The sequence below is a fragment of the Diadema antillarum genome, unplaced genomic scaffold (assembly GCF_040938485.1).
Source record: "Diadema antillarum isolate AM-2024a unplaced genomic scaffold, OU_Dant_1.0 seq00002396_RagTag, whole genome shotgun sequence".
NCBI classification, from domain to species: domain Eukaryota; kingdom Metazoa; phylum Echinodermata; class Echinoidea; order Diadematoida; family Diadematidae; genus Diadema; species Diadema antillarum.
This window is the reverse complement of record NW_027273007.1, coordinates 81,769-102,563: the sequence shown is the minus strand read 5'-3', so window position 1 is coordinate 102,563 and position 20,795 is coordinate 81,769. Positions and strand designations below refer to the sequence as shown.

General features: G+C 39.6%; 1 protein-coding gene across 1 annotated transcript in view; it reads left to right on the top strand.

Annotated features, from left to right (window-relative positions):
• The first annotated feature begins 6,748 nt into the window (after positions 1-6,748).
• LOC139714714 (DNA-directed RNA polymerase III subunit RPC2-like) overlaps positions 6,749-20,795 on the top strand; it is a 60,833-nt gene continuing 46,786 nt past the window's right edge. Inside the window, exons 1-3 of the mRNA XM_071626388.1 lie at positions 6,749-6,804; positions 7,630-7,806; positions 12,823-13,032. Of these exons, the coding sequence (XP_071482489.1) occupies positions 6,752-6,804; positions 7,630-7,806; positions 12,823-13,032 (440 nt within the window). The 5' untranslated portion in view covers positions 6,749-6,751. The remainder of the gene's footprint in view (positions 6,805-7,629; positions 7,807-12,822; positions 13,033-20,795) is intronic.

The following is a 20,795-nucleotide window of genomic DNA, read 5'->3' as shown; positions in this document are numbered from 1 at the left end:
AGGGTGGGAACCAAGGCAGCAACATCAATGAAGGGATTATCATGTCAGGCCGAAAGTAAGTATGCTCCATTAACAATGTCATTCTGTCCATGATCCATGTCCATGATGTCCAAAGCATATTTTTAGAAGACTATCTTAGTAAAGAATACCCTTCTTTGCAAATATGTTTAAACAATACTATTTGCATGGTTCTTGCCTGCTGTCTTACCCCAGGTTCACAGGTTTATTTTGTCATACGTACACTATGTACATAGATTATAAAATAGCAGCGAGTCTTTCTATGTTAGTTGTTACCAGAATTGTCAATCTTGTAGACCTTTAACTACCATGATGTAGAGTATCCCTCTCACTTTTCTTTCTTTTTCTCTCCTTCTCTCATCTTCCTATATATGAACAATTTGAACGCGCATAATACATTATTTTTTTATGATGTTTATGTATAGTGTGTACGTTATCCATAACTGGACGTCCCAGTCAAGCTTTTCATAGCTTATGACGATCCAGACAAAATGTGTAATATGTTTCATATACAAACTATGTGCATATTTGTGAATAATGTATGTATATGCATTTTGTGAATAAATAAAATCAAATCAAATTAACGAAAACTTACAAAGCAGTAGCGTTATACCTTCAAAAATTACTAGAGATTTAAAAAAGAAGAGTGTGCAAAGGGTTATCAAGAAATGAAAAGGGCCTCTAAGACATAATTGATCTCACTATCTGTACTCTCCCAAAAAGGTTGTAGCAAAACTGCTGAAAATGCCCTTTAACATGGATTTTCTGCTCCCAAACTTAGAAGAAGGGTATAATAGCTCTTTCAGAAAAGAGTTGACGCATTTCACTTTCTTTTTTCCTTTAGTCCTCACGTAAAATCAAGGAGTGGGACTCTTTGTTCGTTTTGCCATGCAAGGTCATTATTTGTTCGCCTTCACTGGATTATTTTTTGACATTACTTGTTAAAGAGTAAAGAGATGATAACATTATTGGTAGAGATGAGCAATCAGCATAATGACTTTTTTTGCAAGATACTTAGAAATTAATTAATGGAATGAGCATATACAATTCAAGTGGAAAAAATGTTTTATTTGATAGAAATTGGTCAGTGAGTGCATGGCTGAGATATCAGATAATAAAGTAAAACGAAGAGATCCTAAAAAAAAGAAGGGTCCAATTTTTTTATTTAGGATCGCTTTGCTTTGGATCTTGGCCAGTTTAGAAGCGATTTTTCTCAAATTATTAAACGTTTGATTCCTCCGAGAATTATGCGCAATTTTTTATTTCACATAATAAAATAGTTTCTAATAATATTATCTCGCAAATGTTTAAACTTGCATCCTCACCTCAACCAAACCTATACATCCCTTTAAGCTCACTGATTTCTTTGTAGATATTAAATGTAGGGCCGGAATATTCCCCCTTGAAAAAACAAACAAACAAACTACGAAAACAAAAACAAAAACAAAAACAAAAACAGAAATATACGATGCTAAGGGATTCCAGCGATATGTTGAATCAAGTAACATTGAATATGATGTTGTTTTAAATCGTGTTCTCTCACCTCCCCTTTAAGATCTTTAACATCCTCTATCAACATCTTCGCATATATTCTTGCAATTTTGTTGAATAGTTTTTTTTTTTGTTTTTTTTTTTGCTTGCTTGCTTGCTTGCTTGTTCTTAACCGTGATGTATGAAGAGAAATCACATGAAATTGGACTGAAGCTCCACTGAATAAATAAACTTGAGGCGTTAGGAACAATTAGCAGTCAACCAGAAACAAGCAAAAGATAGAAATAAATGGACTCGTCATGAAGTTTCTCCAGACATAAGGATAATCTCCTGTTTTTGTATCTATATTACGCAAATGTTATTCTTTCTTTAGGATAAATCTAAAACATGATACTTTAAAGAGATGGAGGGAGAGAGAGGGAGGGAGGGACGGGGGGGGGGGGGGGGGGGGGGGGGGGGAACAGAGGAAAAAAAAGAGTAGGGCCACTAAGCCAAATGTGTAATCTTTGTTATACGGATGGAATACTTTGTAGTAATATGGCGCTGGGTAGTCTGACGCAAGAAAGGGAAATAATTTTGCGTTCCTGGGTAGACTTGACGCCAGAATCACTGCAGGGAATGATGATTTCAAGTTGGTGTGATCTTATTGGGGGGGGGGGGGGGGGATCCATACAGTCTATGTATTGTTGAGATGACTGAGGATCGATGACAATGTAAAGAAAAAGCAAAAAGAGATAGCCTTCAAAACATTATAACGAGTATTTAAACACTTTACCAATAATACTAGCCATGGAGCAGAGAGCTGCTGCAGCATGCACCTGTTAGCTCGCAGGGTGCCGCCGCTGCGGCCTGCGGGCGGACCGGGAAGCGTGTTTTTTTTAGACGGCACAGATTGGGGAAACTAAAAATCTATCGGGGACCCTATTCCTAAACCTAACCCTAATCCTAATCCTAACCCTAACCATCAAACTCTAACCCTAACCCTAACCCTAACCCTAACCCCAACCCTAACCCCAACCATAACCCTAACCATAACCAAAAACCCTAACCCAACGTTTTTCCCATAGGAGGAGGAGAGCGCCATCTCACACATTCGCTCGATCAATCAAGCAATCTGTACTCTGGAGTCGGTCTGTTGGCCTGCGCCTGGCCGACCGTCGTTCGGCCGTCAAAATGACTCTCAAAGATGATCCGGATGGTGATGAATACGAGGATAAAATGGAAATTGACAAGGAAGCACTTACTGCTCCGGTCAAAACAGTTCAGGTAAATGAACTGAATTATAATCGACATAAACTTGATTAGGCTGGCACGCTAACCATGTGCAGTCCCACGTACTTTATTTGGTGTCAGTCAAGACCATTGAGGTATCGTACACTCGCGCTCGCCCAATGTTTGTCGCTCAACATTTATGTTTTAGATCTATATACTCTCAGAATAGTAATAACACCGAGAGGCAGAGTTTAAGTTTATTGTAGGTAGGCCACAATCTACTTGTGTACCAACTTTCGCGGTTGATAAGTCACAACTAGTTCTGTAAATGGTAAGAAAGATGGTCTGAAAAAGAAGGAGTAACATGCTAAAACTTAGGACGGTCTTGGGAGAAGAAGCGAACCACACTGGCTCCTTATTGACAGACATGAGTAATGGTTAAAGGGACTATACAGTACTGGTTGAGGTGTGAATTCATGTTATGAACATTCCTAAGTGAGATAATGTGAAACCTTTTATGAAATATGAAAAAGCATGTAATTCAATTGTAATTTTAAGATCATGGATTCAACGTTTATTTGATGAAAATTGGTTTTCGAATGGCTGAGATACACCGTATGGCAATTGTGCACTTTACAGCCCTATATTATCGGTACCTCATTCGCCGTGTGCCAAGGTGATATCCCATAAACCATTCTCCACTGAGCAGCTGGCGAGCTTCTCTTGCTGTATGGAACGCCGTTTGACAAGTGATAAGGTCAGTAAAAGCCCGCCTCACGGCGCTTCTGCGGAGCTAGCTGATCACCCAAACCAACCACGCGGGCGAGGCTTGCGCTTGTGTGTGTGTGTGTGTCCATGTAGTGGCTGCCCGTAAATTGGTAGCTATACACACTTCGCACGGCGTCTGGTAGACTGTGTAGACAAAATAAACACTAACAGACTGACGAATCGAGATAAGATTTTGTGTTTTTTTTATTATTATTTTACAGAATAATTCCGCCAAGGCCGCAGCGGACATACGCCCTCGGCAATAGGTTTAATTAGTGATGCCCTGCTTAATATATCACGCAAAATTCATTCATTTAAAATCATGATTGAAGCACGGAAGTTTACCACTCGTTGCGTTCCAGTTGTGTGCCAATCAATGCACAACTCGCGCTCGATCACGCCGCGCCGCACAGGCAGGGAAGGGCGTTAGAGCAACCATGTGGCGTACCGTAAGAGCTTTCATCACGCACATGCACGTTGACACATTCACACCACTGATTCACACACACTGCATGCATCCCAACACGAAATCTCACACACATGTACAATGTACACAGTACAGTGCCGGAAGACCCGCTGTCGAACCGCGGTGCCTGATAGGAACTCAAATTTGCACGCACTGCTCGATTAGGGTAAAATCTTGCACCGATTATATAGGGCCGTAAAGTGCACAATTGCCCACCGTATGGCCGTATCCCCAAAAGTGATAATAATAAAAGGCAACGGGCCATGCTTTTAATTAGGATCTCTTTGTTTCACCTTGTTTTTTGATATCTCAGCCATTTCAAAACCGATTTTTGTCAAATAAACTTTGGATGCCCCTTGAATTGCGTGCTATTTGACATTTCATAGAGTGGTTTCTGAGTATCTCGCAAAACGTTAAAAGCTAAATCCTCACCTCAACCAGAACTGTACACACCATTTATCTAAATTTAATTAGCATCCCGATAACAAATATGTATGAGTTGGTTTGAGTATGGTATGACTATGAGAACCTTTGTTGGCTTCAGTCACTGTGCATAGGTGTGTATACTACTAATTACTACTACTAGTTTATTACTAGGAAAGGAATGTCATGAAAGCAGACGTCTCTGTGGAACAAATCCCTGATTAGATTGGATTATGTAAACTAGATATCTACAGCTGTAAATTTACAGGCTGATCTTTTTATCAATGACAGTGAAACAGAACATAGAGTGTTCTACAATGCAGCTTGGTGGATTCGGGGGGGGGGGGGGGACAGGACGCATGCCCCCTCTTTATATTTTTTGTTCAAACAAAGCAACAAAAAGGGGAAAAAATGAGGGGGGGGGATCGGAGCATGTGTGCACCCCCCTTAATATTTTATATGAAGGCGCCTCCCCTTTACGGCACTCCTGGATCCTCCCCTGCAATGTACATTATTTATATGCCGAGGTAGGTTTCTTCATTGATTTCTGAATATTGTTCAGAAAGTGAAACAGCTATAATAGATATTCTTGTAAAGGTTGATTAGTTGGAGAGGTCTATACTGCCCTACTTTGGCAAAAGGAAGCAAGTGACATACCATCCAAATTTGAGTTATTGATGTTTTCATATTTCACCTAATGTGTTCTTCTTCCAGACCAAATTTTATGCATAAACACTCATCCTGCTTAGAGATATGTAAGGTAATACATCATGATATTCCATTGACGTCAGTGCAAATAACAGACACATTTTGCTCTTTTACAAGAAATGTCACTTTTGTCACTTGCTTCCTTTTGCCAAAGTAGGGCAGTATAGTTGCTTACTTGTTGTTTAAAAGGTATCTGAACTTTTCACTCTGTTCTACCTTCATAAATATTGTGCACTGGTTTCCTGCAGGACAAATGGAAGCTGCTGCCAGCATTTCTCAAGGTTCGAGGACTCGTTGGACAGCACATTGACTCCTTCAACTACTTCATTAATGTGGAGGTAAACACAGACAAGTTGGGTCTTGTAGTAGATTTCATTCGTATCAGCATGCAGTTTGTAACTTCTTTTTTTTTTTTTTGCAATTAAGTGTGTCACCAGATTTCAATGTATGCCAGATTCACCTCTGAAGAACATTGTAATTTTGAACATACCACTGCCACTTGAATATGCCACAGTTTGAATATTTAGTTATAATGACGACACTGGTGAGTGTATGGGTATTTTGGATCAGTGGTCTCCTGTTGAGGTTTGTACATCCACAATGAATCCAAGTGTTGCAGGCATTTCACTGTATTTTATGGTTTGTAATACTGTAAACGTGGAAATTTTCGCGATACATTAATTTTCGCGGATTTCGCGCTATGTTCGGCTAGCGCGAATTCAAAAACGCGCGAATATATCTTCACAATTTTCTATGCACATTTTGAACGGGATGAATTGTGTGCGCTTCATCGATGATACTGCTACGTAGTACAATGTACAAGCATGTTTACGCTACTAGTACTGTGCGAAGAGACGATAGATTGCTGTGTACTGTAGCATGCATGTGTGCACCGCACGCACCGATGCTACATTCCCCCGTGACTACGGTACTACAGTCACAGCTGTACTACGTATTTGAGTGCTTGTACTCGCAGTCGAGCCGCTCGCTACGTCGCTTGTCGTACGCTGGCATAGCAAGCTATGTAGCAGAGGCTTTGGATGAAAGCAGTGAATGTGTACTACAGTAAAGTAACCTGCTGCGGAGCGCGAATTTAAGAACCCGCGAATACGTTTTCGAGCCGCTCAGCGCGAAAAATTAATCGCGCGAAAATATTGACGTTTACAGTATTTTAAAAATCATGTGTACTGTATAATGAGGAAAGATTACAACTCTGAAATACATTTACACTGATAAAACAACCTGTTGAATATCCATGGCTCTACTTTTTGGCAGGCTTTCAATGAATGGATGGTCAAAACTTTTGTCTTCTCTCTCTCTCTCTCTCCTCTACACTGTATCTATGTCTCTGTCTGTCTATTTGTCTCTCTGTCTGTCTGTCTGTCTCTCTCTCTATCTCGCATAATGGTTTATTTATGTTTACTTTTAGTTTTTTTGTTGTCTGTAGTCTCGGATCCATGTAGGGTTTTGTTATTGATAGTAATTTTTTACCTGTCATAGCAGTCTATACACAAAAACCCTGTCTCTCAGTATCATTGACCATGTAGAATAAGAACGCTGAAACACCAATACATCAAACATGTGAAATGAAGCTGTACCAGTTCTACTTCTGAGTGAATTATCTTGTATCACTTTTTCTCTTAACCCCAACAGATCAAGAAGATCATGAAAGCTAATGAGAAAATCACATGTGACTCTGACCCAACCTTCTACATGAAGTGAGTAAAAAGTACAATTATGTTTTACTTTTGTGTGTCTCCTGTCTATAGAGATGTACTGCTATTTATTCGACTTTGTGCATGAGCAGAAAAAGTTTATTTGTACCAACAGGCAATTTGGCTTGCTAATTCACTGAGATAAGCATCTGTGATGCAGGGAATAATTTTTCAACTCAAATTTGATTAGCAATTTCAGCTGATGAACAATATTTTACATGGTATCCTGTACATTTCTATGGAAGAAAACTGCTACATGAAAGATAGTTTGTGTAGCAGTGGTGTAAAAGTGCATAGCAAATTGCGATGCGATACCAGGAAAATTATTCCCTGGTGATGTGATGATTATTCATTTGATCCTATCTAAATGGTGCATGCCAGCACATCCACCAGACAGCAAGCCTGGCATTTATCATTATCAAAAGATAGAGGTTGTTATTGCATTTGATATTAGCATTGAATTGGATGCCTGCTTACATATCAACTGACAGGCTATTCTGGTCACTTACAGTACAGTACTGTACTGTAGTCTATTAAATTCAAGTTCATTTCTTGTTTGAACATGACTTCCATAAATTGTTATGTCAGGCAAGCTTAGAGTAAATGCGTTATGCTGCTTTGAAAACGACTGAAGTACCTAACCAACTGAGAAAAGAGAAAGTCATTTGTATCAATGTGCTCATGAGCTATTTTACTAACTTCTTTATTAATTGGTACAGTGTATGTGTTGGAAGTAAATGAATTTGCTTGAGACTCCAGGATGCCTGATGAAAAGTTAATACCTTGTAAGATAATAGTCAGACCTCATCGATTTGCTTTCATTTGCAGGTATCTCAACATCTACGTCGGCGCTCCGGACGTGGAGGAGAGCTTCAACATCACCAAGCCGACCTCGCCCCACGAATGTCGGCTGCGAGACATGACCTACTCCGCCCCCATCACCGTGGACATCGAGTACACCAGGGGTCAGCAGAGGGTCATACGAAACAACCTCCCCATTGGCCGGTAGGGTCATGTGACTACTCTCATTAATCTTCATTAATGTTTGGATGTTTGCTTGACAGACGTTATTCATGTGTAAGATACAACGTAATATGTGCGAGTATGCATGCAGGTGAAAAAGTATCAAAGGGGCCCTGAAATCCAAATGCATGTTGATCTGTGTTGATTTATGATACCTTCAACATCACTTTTGCGGTGAAACGAATATCTAGAAATATTCCATATATTTTTAATGATTTTTTCTTCTATTTTTCTTCAGATTACTTAGGAACGCCAACAAAAAATCCTCCCAAACCAATATTCCTCAGATGACCTCATCTGTCAATCATTGCTAAAGTACTGAAATGTTTAACAAAAGACATTGGAATGCACCTTCCCCTCCACTCAGCGTAACTTGCATGTTCCCTCACCATGTCTTTTGTTAGTCACATTAATATCACAGAAACATGCAAGTTATGCTGAGTAGAGGGGAAGGTGCATTCCAATGTCTTTTGTTAAACATTTCAGCACTTTAGCAATGATTGACAGATGATGTCATCTCAAGAATATGAATATTGATTGGTTTGGAAGGATTTTTTGTGGGCGTTCCCAAGTAATCTGAAGAAAAATAGAAGAAAAAATCATTAAGAATATATGGAATGTTTCTAGAGATTCATTTCACTGCAAAAGTGATGTTCAGGGTATCATAAATTAACACAAATCAACATGCATTTGGATTTCAGGGCCCCTTTAAACTGGGACTACTCCGCATTTCTCTGTTGTGAAAATGGTGCAAAGACTTATTTTGTTGCCCAGACCCATGTAGGGGTCTTTCCAGTGTTAGACTAGCTAGAAGACTCGGGTGGGAATTGGCATGAGTACGCTGGAGGGGGAAACAAACTTTATATGTCTGTTTGCATCTGTGTTGTGAGCTTTTCAGTTGATAAGAAATACAAATGATTATGAAGTCTAATCACAAACATATTGTTAATATAATTTGTCATTGCTATCCTTATTTTCATTATGATTATTGTTATAATCATCATCATCATTATTATCACTACTGCTACTACTACTACTGCTGAAGTAAAATTAGACAAATTTTCAATGTTATCACAGGGCTGCACACTAACCCATTTTTTCTGCCGGTCCAACCTGTCTCTGTCGGACCGGTAAATGCCCCGTTTTACCATTTTTTGCCGGTCCGAACAGAAAATTTACCGGTCAACAACAACAACCTAAAAAAACATTAAATGACTTGCAAACGTATTTTCTTGTTTTTTTATGGACGTACCCCCCCCCCCCCCCCACACCCATGTACATTTTACAGATTAATATTTTTTTAAAAACTTGCATTATTTACTGCACAAAAAAAAATAGAAAAAAGATAGGAAAAAATAGAATGTTTGTTTGTGAATTACAGTGTAAAATGATAATGAACAAAATCAGATTGTATCAAATGCATTTGTGACTTTTTCTAAACATCGGCACACGAACTTGCTGCGTAACCTGCTCTTGGTGGTCAGTTGGATTGCGACGATTTAATGAATTATTTTAGCTGTGATATTTTCTGATGCACGCGCTACAAGGGGTTCTTTATTTTTCTCCCGATAATCTATTCGCATTTGTGCATGCGTTCATGAAAGGTACACGACATGCAGGGCCGAATTCGCGATCCTTTTTGCGCCCATTTCCACCTCAAATATTAGCGGGATTGTGACGATTTCATAAATTACTTCGGCTGTAATATTTTCTTATGCAAGCACCAAAAGAGGTTGAAAATGTGTCCTTTATTTTTTCCCGACAAACTCTTCGAATTTCGTAAGTGCGTTCTTAAAAAGATGCACCACATGGCCGAATTCATGATACTTTTTTCGCCTATTTCTACCTCAAATATCAGCGGGATTGTGACGATTTCATAAATTACTTTGGCTGTAATGTTTTATGATGCACGCGCCAAAAGGGGTTGAAAATGTGTCCTTTATTTTTTCCCAATAAACTCTTCGAATTTCGTAAGTGCGTTCTTACAGATGTTCCACACAGCCGAATTCATGATACTTTTTGTGCCTATTTCTACCTCAAATATCAGCGGAATTGTGGCGATTTCACGTATTACTTCGGATGTAACTTTTTGTGATGCACGCACCGGCAAGAATGGTTGAAAATGCGTTCTTTATTTTTCTCCCCATAATCTCTTCGCATTCCGAACATGCATTCTACGACACAGCCGAATTCACGATCATTTTTGCGCCTATTTCTACCTCAAATATCAGCGGGATTGCGATGATTTCATGAATAACTTCGGCAGTAATCTTTTATGATAAACGCGCCAAAATGGGTTGAAAATGTGTCCTTTATTTTTCCCGGATAAACTCTTCACATTTCGTAATGCGTTCTAAACAGATATACGACACGGCCAAAAATCATGATTCTTTTTGCGCCTATTGTTTCCTCAAACTTCAACGGGATTGCGATGATTTCATGAATTATTATTCGGCCGTTAACTATATGATGCACGGGCCAAAAGGGGTTGAAAATGTGTCCTGTATTTTTCTCCCAATAATCTCTTTGCATTTCGTACATGCCTATACATGTACGACACGGCCGAATTCACGATCCTTTTATCGCCTATTTCTACATTAAATATCAGACGAATTGTGGCAATTTCATGAATTACTTCAGATGTAATCTTTTGTGATGCACGCACCAGCTAGAATGGTTGAAAATGCGTTCTTTATTTTTCTCCCCCCAATTTTTTTTTTTCTACCTCAAATATCAGCGGGATTGTGGCGATTTCATGAATTACTTCGGATGTAATCTTTTGTAATACACGCACCAGAAGGGTAAAAAAGTCTTTTTCATTTTTCTCCCGATAATCTCGTCGCATTTCTGTATGCGTTTTTGATAACCAAGACGGCTTGCAGGACTGAATTCAAGATCCTTTTTTTGCGCCTAATATTTCCTCAAATTTCAACGGGATTGCGTTGATTTCATGAATTGTTATTCGGCTGTAATCGTTTATGATGCACTCACCAAAATGTGTCCTTTATTTTATTTTTTTTCTTTTTCTCCTCTATAATCTCTTCGCATTTCGTACATAATCTTTTGGAAGATACGACGCGGCCGGTCGAATTCATGATCCTTTTTTGGGACGATTTCTACCTGAAATATGTAAGCGGGACTGCCATGATTTCATGATTTTTTTTTCTCCCTAGTATTATCTCTTCACATTTTGTGCATGCGTTCTTAAAAAGTACACGGAAGGGCCGATTTCGTGATCCTTTTTGCGCCTATCTTCGTTATGAGAACATTCTGAGCGAATGAAAATATTAATTTGTGAAATGACTGTGCAAAATGAAAATAAACGCAATCAGATCCATTTACTGTATCGCTGAATATCGAATGTGTTTTTACTTTTTCTAAAAATCGACACAAGTAAATTAGTTCTACAGAGACTCCAACCCCAAGCACCTTCTGATCTGGAGATTCTCCCGCCCGAAACCCCTAGCAAACGGGAGACTCCAAGTTGATGTGCGCGAAGCGCGAAGTTCCTAGGATTCTAGATGTTCTCTGGTGCTATCTAAGGCTTATTTTTTCAACATACGATAAAAATAAGTAAGAAAGCCTTTCCACCGGGAGACACAGAGCCAGGGCGGGAGAAATCAAATCTCAAACGGGAGAACGGGAGATTGTGCAAAAATGGGTTTTCGGCGGGAGATCTCCCGTCGAAAGCGGGAGAGTTGGAGTCTCTGGTTCTAACATTAAACTGCCACGCTGCTGCTGCGATGCCGGGATCGGATCGATCTTGCTTTAAAAAATCATGAGTAAAATGACCTGGAAATGCGTGCGCTTCTTTCAATGCTTCTTGTCTGGCATGATCGCCGATCGCAAGCAAACGAGAAGCAGTTGCACTGTACATGCTTTGCATCGTGTGCTTTGCATGTATTGCATTGCATGGCAGTGCGTGAGCAGCACCAAATGCGCAAGCGAGCGCGAATGTAACCGGTCTACTGCTAGTGCTAAAAACTATGTTTACTGTACAAATTGCACCGGTAGACATAAACGAAAACTTGCGTAAAACTTGTTGAACAGTGCGATATCTTGCATTCTGTTTCTCCCTGATCAGGGCTGCTCTTTTCCTTTCTACTGAACCCACCAATGCTTTTTTTTTTACTGGTCATGTCGGACCGGTAACTTGTGGATTTCCTGAAAAGTTACCGGTCCGACAGTGACTTTTACCGGTCTTTGACCGTCGGACCGGCGCCAGTGTGCAGCCCTGGTTATCATTATTATCATTTACTTGTTAGTATTACTATTAATATCATTAATATTATCATTGAAAGAAATAAAGTGATCGTTTGTCACACGAAGCGAGGTATAAAACACAAGGTATGCGTACGATGTTTTTGCCGCAAATTTCCTAGCTACGACGTCCGCAATTGGTAATTGCCGCCACGCTTTAATACGTGACAAAAGAGCACCGGCGGCGGGAAGCATCTTGATTTGCTGACCATTATCGCATCGTCCGATAATAGCGCACTTTACGCTCCAGTGAAGCGGAACAATGGTGTGCCCTTGAGCACAATGCTCCCTTCCACCAGCCATATAAATAGGCATGCGCTGCAGCGCTCAGTCTACATTGCCAGACAAAGGCCAGCAGAATTCGCGGCCGAAACGTCGTACGCATACCTTGTGTTTACCTCGCTTCGTGTGACAAACGATCACTTTATTTCTTTCAGATTCTACCATGATGATGAACATCTTCCGTACTATTTAACATTATCATTATCATTATCAATCATCATCATCATAAATTTTATACAAACTCTTCAATTTTTGTCGTAATTTACATCATTGCCGTACGTGTAGGTAACAATAATAGTGACAGTAATATTATTCTCAGGATGTAACTTTTCTCCCTATGTGTACTCACATGCCAGTTGTATTTCAATTGTTTGATGATAAGGAGATGATAATTATATTTGTTGCCATGCACCTTTCCATCCTGTATATTATGTGTTTTCCCATTACACCTTACAGAATGCCCATCATGCTGCGAAGCTCCAACTGCATCTTGACCGGCAAGTCTCCGGCCGAGCTGGCCAAGCTGAACGAGTGCCCGCTGGACCCCGGCGGCTACTTCATCGTCCGAGGGACGGAGAAGGTCATCCTCATCCAGGAACAGCTGTCCAAGAATCGGATGATCGTTGAGGTGGACCGGAAGGGGGTAGTCTCCTGCAATGTGACGAGGTACCAATTCCTTTCTTTCTGCCTTGGAAAGTGTGTGGGGGTTTTACACAGGAGTGAAAATGATTGTTGGTCTGTTGGTCACTTATCTGTAAAAGTGGAAATTTTCGCTGTGTTGAAATTTTCGCGCATTTCGCGCAACCAAACACTAGCGCGAAAATAAAAGCCCGCAAATATTTTTGCTCACCATTTGTTCCTGTGCGTGACGTCTTGATTCCGCGAAATTAAAAACACGCGAAACTCTTCTGACCCGGCCAAGCGCGAAAAATTAGTCACACGAAAATATCCACTTTTACAGTAATCACCTGGTTGTTTGGTCTGTGCATGACAATTAGTATGATACACATACTTCCACAGGATTTAATATTGAAGAAACTTTGCACATACTCATGACCTTAATATGCAAATATACATTGTAGGTTGCATTTCTTTTGTTTACAATTGATTCAGCAAGACATTGTTATGGCAACGATGAGTGTGGCTTGAAAAACATTGAGACCATGCTATGGAAATGTTATTTCTTTTTCTCTTATTTTATTGTTATTGTTTTTTTCCTAGCTGTACCAACATGGAATTTGGCATAATTCTATTCAATAAGATACTGTGGCCTTCAGAATCTTATGTGAATATGTCATTGATTTGTCCTATGGTACTGCTCTGATACACATGATGATACAGAAAATGACAAAGTTTATACATTGGGTGTTGAGATTGTTGCATTGCCAATTTAACTGCACTTTTTGTATAGTGATTTTTAGTGAATTATAAATGTCCATGGCTAAATCCACTTGAATGAAATATATGTAATTATGTTTTTGAACTGAAACAAGCCGTTGCCAAAATCAATTTGCTTACAGAATCAAAACATTGTTGTACAAAGAAGCTGAAAAAAGGACAAAAAAAAAATGTGTATATTGACTATGTTAGGCACCACAGAAAAACCTGATAGAGAGATATCTTCGTCGCGACGATGTCGCATTGTGCATGTTTGATGATTTGCATATGAACAGGCGTCACGTGCATATGAATAAGCAACCGTGCATATGAATACACGTACTTTCTATTCATACCTTTGTTTATTCGTCCCGACGATAAGCGACGATAGAGAAAGGATTCCCTTTCACTAATCGTCGCTCTTCGTCCCGACTTACTAGCTATTTTCAAAGTTCGGCTTCTATTGTGCCTTGCGTTTCTTTTGTTAAAAACGTCGCATATCGTTCCCGACGAATCATTGTTCAACCGTCGGGAGACGTTCTGACTACATGGCTTCGTTTCAATGCCGTTCGTGTTCAAGTTTATGTTTTGTTCAGCTTTACTTGTCACAGCATAAAGCCTGTTATCCGTGTGATCTAAAACGTCGCATATCGTCCCGACGAATTACCATTACTGTACAGTACCACCAAAATTCCGTCTCTGTTCCATCGTCGAGCAACGTCCAAAACGCGTGGCTACAGCTAATCCGCTGGGTGATATGATTCGCAATGCCGAGTACGATAATGAATGGGAAGTTTTGCGTTTTTCACGAGAAAAAAAAAGTATTCTCGCTGCTATAGATAATTGTGAAAAACAGGAAGACTTTCTGTCTTTTGTGCAAATGGTAGTTACGGCGATGTGAAAGGAGACTTGACCGCAGTCGATAGACATTGAATTTGTATTATCTTGTCTTTACGCGTAGGAAACACGGCGGAGAGATTTTGTCCGGTTTACAAACGAAAACTTGACCATCGTTGCAAAACTTATTTGATGGTCGCCGTTCGTTGTCAAACTCCGACAACTTCTGTCATATTTTTTTTTGCTGTAGAATACATTGATTTTTTTTTGTTATTTCACACAACATTGAATCAAATATTTGTATTTTAACAACGTGTTTACCTATTTATTCTGTTGCGGCATTTACTTCAACTGGTCGTTGGCCTTCGCGTGGTTGTACTCATTGTTGACATTTATGTCGTCTTGTAAAATTTTAGAGCGGGCGGAGAGATTCTGTCCAGCGTTCAAACGGGAATTCAACTGCAGAACTTGTTTCAGCTGTCAATCCCTGCTGACTGTTCTCATTGTTTGTTATGCTAAAAAAAGGATATTGATTTCATGTTGTCAACATACCAAAAATGTCAGCTGCATTCGCCTTTTAACCTTACTGTAAAGGCAGATTTTTTTTTCACCCACTTTGCGCAACCAGAAACTAGCGCAAAAAGAAAATTATGCGAATGTTTTCACTTGCCATTATGTTTCAGGAGATGATGTCTTGGTTTCGGTAAAATACGAAACTCTCTTTCACGGCCAAGTGCGAAGAATTGGCCACTAAGATGGTTGATGGTAGCTACGACGACTTGTAAGGAAACTTGACTGTTATCGAATTAATTGTTAAGCTTCAGGTGGAGAGATTTTGTCCGACTTCCAAACGGGAACTAGACTAACATTCTTATACTTATTTCAGCTGGTTGTCTTTCTTTGTTATACTCCGTTGACTTCTGTCATTTTTGTAGCTGCATAGAATACATTGATTTCTGTGTTCTTTGACACATCATTGAATCAAATCTGTGTATTTTAATACCAGGTTTACCTTTTTACTTTGTTGCGGCATTTACTTGAACTGGTCGTCGGCCTTCGTCAAGGTTGCAATATAATTGTTAAAATTTATGTCGTCCTGTAAAATTTTAGAGCGGGAGGAGAGATTCCGTCCAGTTTTCGAACGGGAATTCGACTGAAGAACTTGTTTCAGCTGTCCATCCCGCTTTTGTCGATCCCTGTTAACTGTTCTTATTGTTTTTTATTCTTAGAAAAAGAAACAAAACAAAGAAAAAATTGATTTCATGTTGTCACCATACCATAGAATGTCATCTGCGTTCGCCTTTTAACTTTACTGTAAAGGCGGATTTTTTTTTCGCCCTCTTTCCGCAACCAGAAACTAGCACCAAAGGAAAATTATGCAAATGTTTTCACTTGCCATTATGTTTCGGGAGATGATGTCTTCGGGAACTCACACACACACATACAAAATAAACCACACACACACACACACACACACACACACACACACACACACACACACACGGAACTCTTTTTTTCACGGCCGAGTGCGAAGAATTGGTCGCTATAAGCCCCTTTTACACTTTCACGGATTGCATCACGGATGACCATGGATCGTCGGTCTGGGATCATCCGTACTATTTCCGGCATGACCGTGTTGACTTCGTGAAGTCATCCGACATTATCCTTGATCATCCGGCATGTCCGCTGAAAAAAAAAAAATGAGCTTGCTTAATTTTTCATCCCGGACATCACGGATGGAAATCAATACAAACTCTTCCTTGTCGGCACCGTCTACTCCGTGTTGCATCCGTATTCCTTCCTTGTAGGCACCGGCTACTCCGTGTTGCCTCCGTGAAGACATCGGAACGTCCGTATTAGCATCGGCTCCATCCGGGATGAGAAATTCGTGTATATTTTGCCAATACAAGCTCAGAAAGTCAAAGAAATTTGCTCACATCTTCACCCATCAGTACAACCAATAGACTCATCTAGTAGGTTTATATCGCATGAGAATCTTCAAGTGACCCACACACATCTTCTTGCTGTTTTTTTTTTTTTTGGGGGGGGGTTGATTTGTCTTAGTTCGTTTTGCTTTGTTTATGTTGTTATGTTCCCGCAAAATGAGATTTTGCAACAAAGAGATATGCCTTTATGATGTCGACAAGCAGATGCGTATGTAATCTGCTGTAGATTTTCTGGTGTGCTTGTTACATATTACTTAGCTCTGGAAGCATGTCGCCCAAGAATGATAAAGTATCAAAAGAAAAAGCAAATGTAATGTGTCAACTTTTTGGGGATATCCGCGTAAACACCGCGAAGGGACCCAGTTGCATCCGTGCTCTTCCTTGATATCCGTGTTAGCTCCGTATCGTTTCCGCTGTGGTCCGCGTTCATTCCTTGTCTGTCCGTGAAGGCACCGTACTTGTCCTTGTAGCTTCCGTACTTGTCCGTGTAGACAACCAGTTGGGACTGTATTCACACCGGCATTGAAAGGAAAATAGATATTTTGCATGCCGGAACACCACGGATGACGATCCGTGGTCATCCGTGAAGCAATCCGTGAAAGTGTAAAAAGGGGCTTGTGATGATACTAAAAGATGGTAGCTACGAGTTGTAAGGAAATTTGACTGTTAGTGATATAATATTGTTTGGCATCAGGTGGTGAGATTTTGTCCGACTTCCAAACGGGAACTAGACTAACATTCTAATACTTATTTCAGCTGGTCGTCGTTCTTTGTCAAACTCCGTTAACTTCTGTCATTCTTGTTGCTGTAGAATACATTGATATTTGTGTTCTTTGACACACCATTGAATCAAATCTTTGTATTTTAACACCGGGTTTGCCTTTTTATTCTGTTGCGGCATTTACTTCAACTGGTCGTCGGCCTTCGTGATGGTTGTAATATAATTGCTAAAATCTATGTCGTCCTGTAATACCTAAGAGCTGGAGGAGAGATTCTGTCCAGCTTTCAAACGGGAATTCGACTGCAGAACTTGTTTCAGCTGTCCTTTTCCGGCTGAGTGCGAAGAAATGGTCGCCAAGAAGGTTGATGGTAGCTACGACGAGTTGTAAAGAAACTTGACTGTTATTGATATAACAATATATTGTTAAGCTTCAGGTGGAGAGATTTCTCCGATTTCCAATGGTTTGTTTCATTTAACATATTAAAGATATTTTCTTTCAGTTACATGCATTCTTTCAAACGTTGGGGTAAGTTTACAATTATGAATGAGTATCTTATGCTTTGAATTGCACCATGTGCCCATTTCTATGCAAGAGCCAAATTTTCCTTTTCTTGAACTTGTTGGACACCTCAGTGTCTATATAGAATAGTTATTTCAGGCTAGAGAGGCGTATCAATTTTGAACTTTGTGTTTGAAAGGCTATTGTCATCTTAAAGACGACTTATAATGTCGCTCAAATCGACTGAATGGAGCAAGCCCTCTTACGATGCACGCTCGGATCTACAAAGACTTTATGGTCTAGTGCTCCGATATACCCAACAAAGAGACGGGACGAAAAGCATCGGTGTCTGTTTTCTCTGTTCTGTCCTCACCCTTTCCTCTATTCTTCTATCATCCCTCCTCTTCCATGATATCCCCGCCTATCATATAGGCTAACACTAGAGGCGCCTGCCCCCGGGAAAGGCCGAGACTTCACCGGCGTCGGCGGGCGGGTCCTCTACCTGCTTGCCGACGGGAACGGCGTAACCCTGCATGTCGGTGCAGGAGTATAGGCAGGCGATATCTTTTCTTAAAACGTGTCCCCTTTCTTTCTCTGTAAATATCTCGATTGTAAATATTGATATATATATATATATATATATATTGTTATTATTATTATTATTATTGTTATTATTATTATTATTATTATTATTAGATTTTGTAAATAATCAGAAGTATAGTGTAGGTTTTTATAATTGAATTTAAGTGTATATTTAAATTGAATATATTTTTTGGAGTAAATTGCCCACCCGGCACACCCGGCAGAGAGCTCCACAAAACTAAAAGAACAACATCAGCATCGGTGGTACACAGGATGCGGTTGCTTAGGCGACGCTTTCTATTGTCGGGATGGGGATGATGATGTACGCGACGCTTTCTATTGTCCGGATGGGGATGAAGAAGGTTCTTTTATAACGTGAAACGTTCAGCGTAGCAAACTTAATCTCCTGAAAGTAGATAGCGGGAGTCCATTCAAAAAGAAACTGCCGCGTACTGTTGACGTGCTTGTACATTATACGAAAAAGCTATTCTTGCTTGTTGTGATGACTACACGCTGGCACAGCGGTATTCACACTGTTGCTGATCACTTGATGATCTGACAATCAACCTACATGTTGCATAATATTTAAATGGGCCATTGGAAGTTTGACGGAAATTTGTATACATTGCTAACCATTCCCCTTTCGTCCGTGTATATGAATTCGTCAACATAGAATGAAATTTGAAGATTTGGCGCCTAATATATTTGAACCGAATTTTGGAATATGCTTCAGGTTCTCTTCCTGCAGATGTTAATCCCACAATGTCGATCAAATTATAAGACAGTTAATCTTTCTGAAGCGGTGGACACACAAAATTGTCATGTCAGTGATCATCCTAAGAATGATGTGTAAAGAAGACGAAGTTTAACCTTGCCTTTGGTCTTTGTATTGTTTTACCGCTTTTAAAGTTGCAACATGCGAACACAAGGTTTTACTGTAAAACGAGGAATAATTGCGTGCATGATAATTTTGCAAATTTCCCGAGAACCAAGAAATTAGCATGCAAGTGGAAGTTCTTGCCTACACTATATGCATTGAATGCCAGCGACAATAAGCATAATTATTATTTATGCCACGGATACTTTAATGATATTAAGAATCGCAAATCTTCAGTATTGCAGGGATGAACCATAAAATCAAGCATAATCATGACTGTTTTATGCCAAATAACATTGTTTTTTTTTCTTTTTTTTTGTTTGGGTGTTTTTGGTTTTCCTCTTTTTTGGGGGGCGAGGGCGCCGTGGCACGGTGGATATTTAAGCTTCACGACTCCCAGTCGAAGGACCCGAGTTCAATTCCCTCCCGCAGCGATTACGTCCTATTCCGTCCTATAGCAACTCTATACGATAATAATGTCAGGCGGGCCCTCTTATAGCTAGAGCACTGATAGCATTGAAGAGGCTACTCTAAATAGAGAAGAGTTTTTTGCAGTTATCATCATTGTTATCGTTATTGTTATTATTATGATTATTGCGGGGTTGTTTTTTTTTTCTTGGGGGGGGGGGAGGGTACTATTGCTACAATATCATTAGTCTTGCATGAATGCGGTTAGGATATGTTCTACCTCCTATCTCTTTGTAGCATTCATCTATCATCTTCACAACAAATTTCAAGACATCATTATGTTTGTGTCATGTACTGTAAAAGTGGATATTTTCGCGCGACTAATTTTTCGCGTTTGGCCGGGTAAGAAGAGATTCGCGTGTTTTTAATTCCGCGGAATAAAGACATCACGCACAGGAACATACAGCAAGCAAAAAATATTCACGTGCTTTTATGTTCACGCTAGTTTCTGGTTGCGCGAAATTCGCGAAAATTTCAACACCGCGAAAATTTCCACTTTTACAGGTAGTAACTAGTTAGTAGGGATATTCATTTCACTTTGATATACTGCGATAGTAATTGACATAATCAGACAGTGATTATTTTTTTTTAGTATGACAGGAAGGGCTCATCGTGAATCCAAAACCCAAAGAGAAGTGCGATTTGAAATGGCTGAGATATAGGTGCCCGCCTTTATAAGTTATCGAGTCTTATACGATACACTGTTACCTGTAATCTTTAATTATAATTTTGCGATTTTCGTCTTTTACGTTAACTTTCAGTATATATATTATGTATCAAAATGGACATGCGCCATTTTAGATATTGAATAGAGTTATTTTTGACTTTAGATGTCAAATAGAGTTATTCTTGACAACGGTTTGTTACATTAAACATATTCAAAGTGCTTTTTTTCAGTACCATGCATTCTATCAAATGTCTAGTAAGTTACAACTAAGAATTAGTATGCTTAGAATTGCACCATTGGCCCATTTTTATGCAAGAGCCAAATTTCCCTCTTTTTTTGTACGCGGTGGACACCTCAGTGTCTATATAGAATATGAGAATGATAGTTATTTCAGGCTAGAGGGGCGCATCAATTTTGAACTTTGTGTTTGAAAGGCTATTGTCATCTTAAAGACG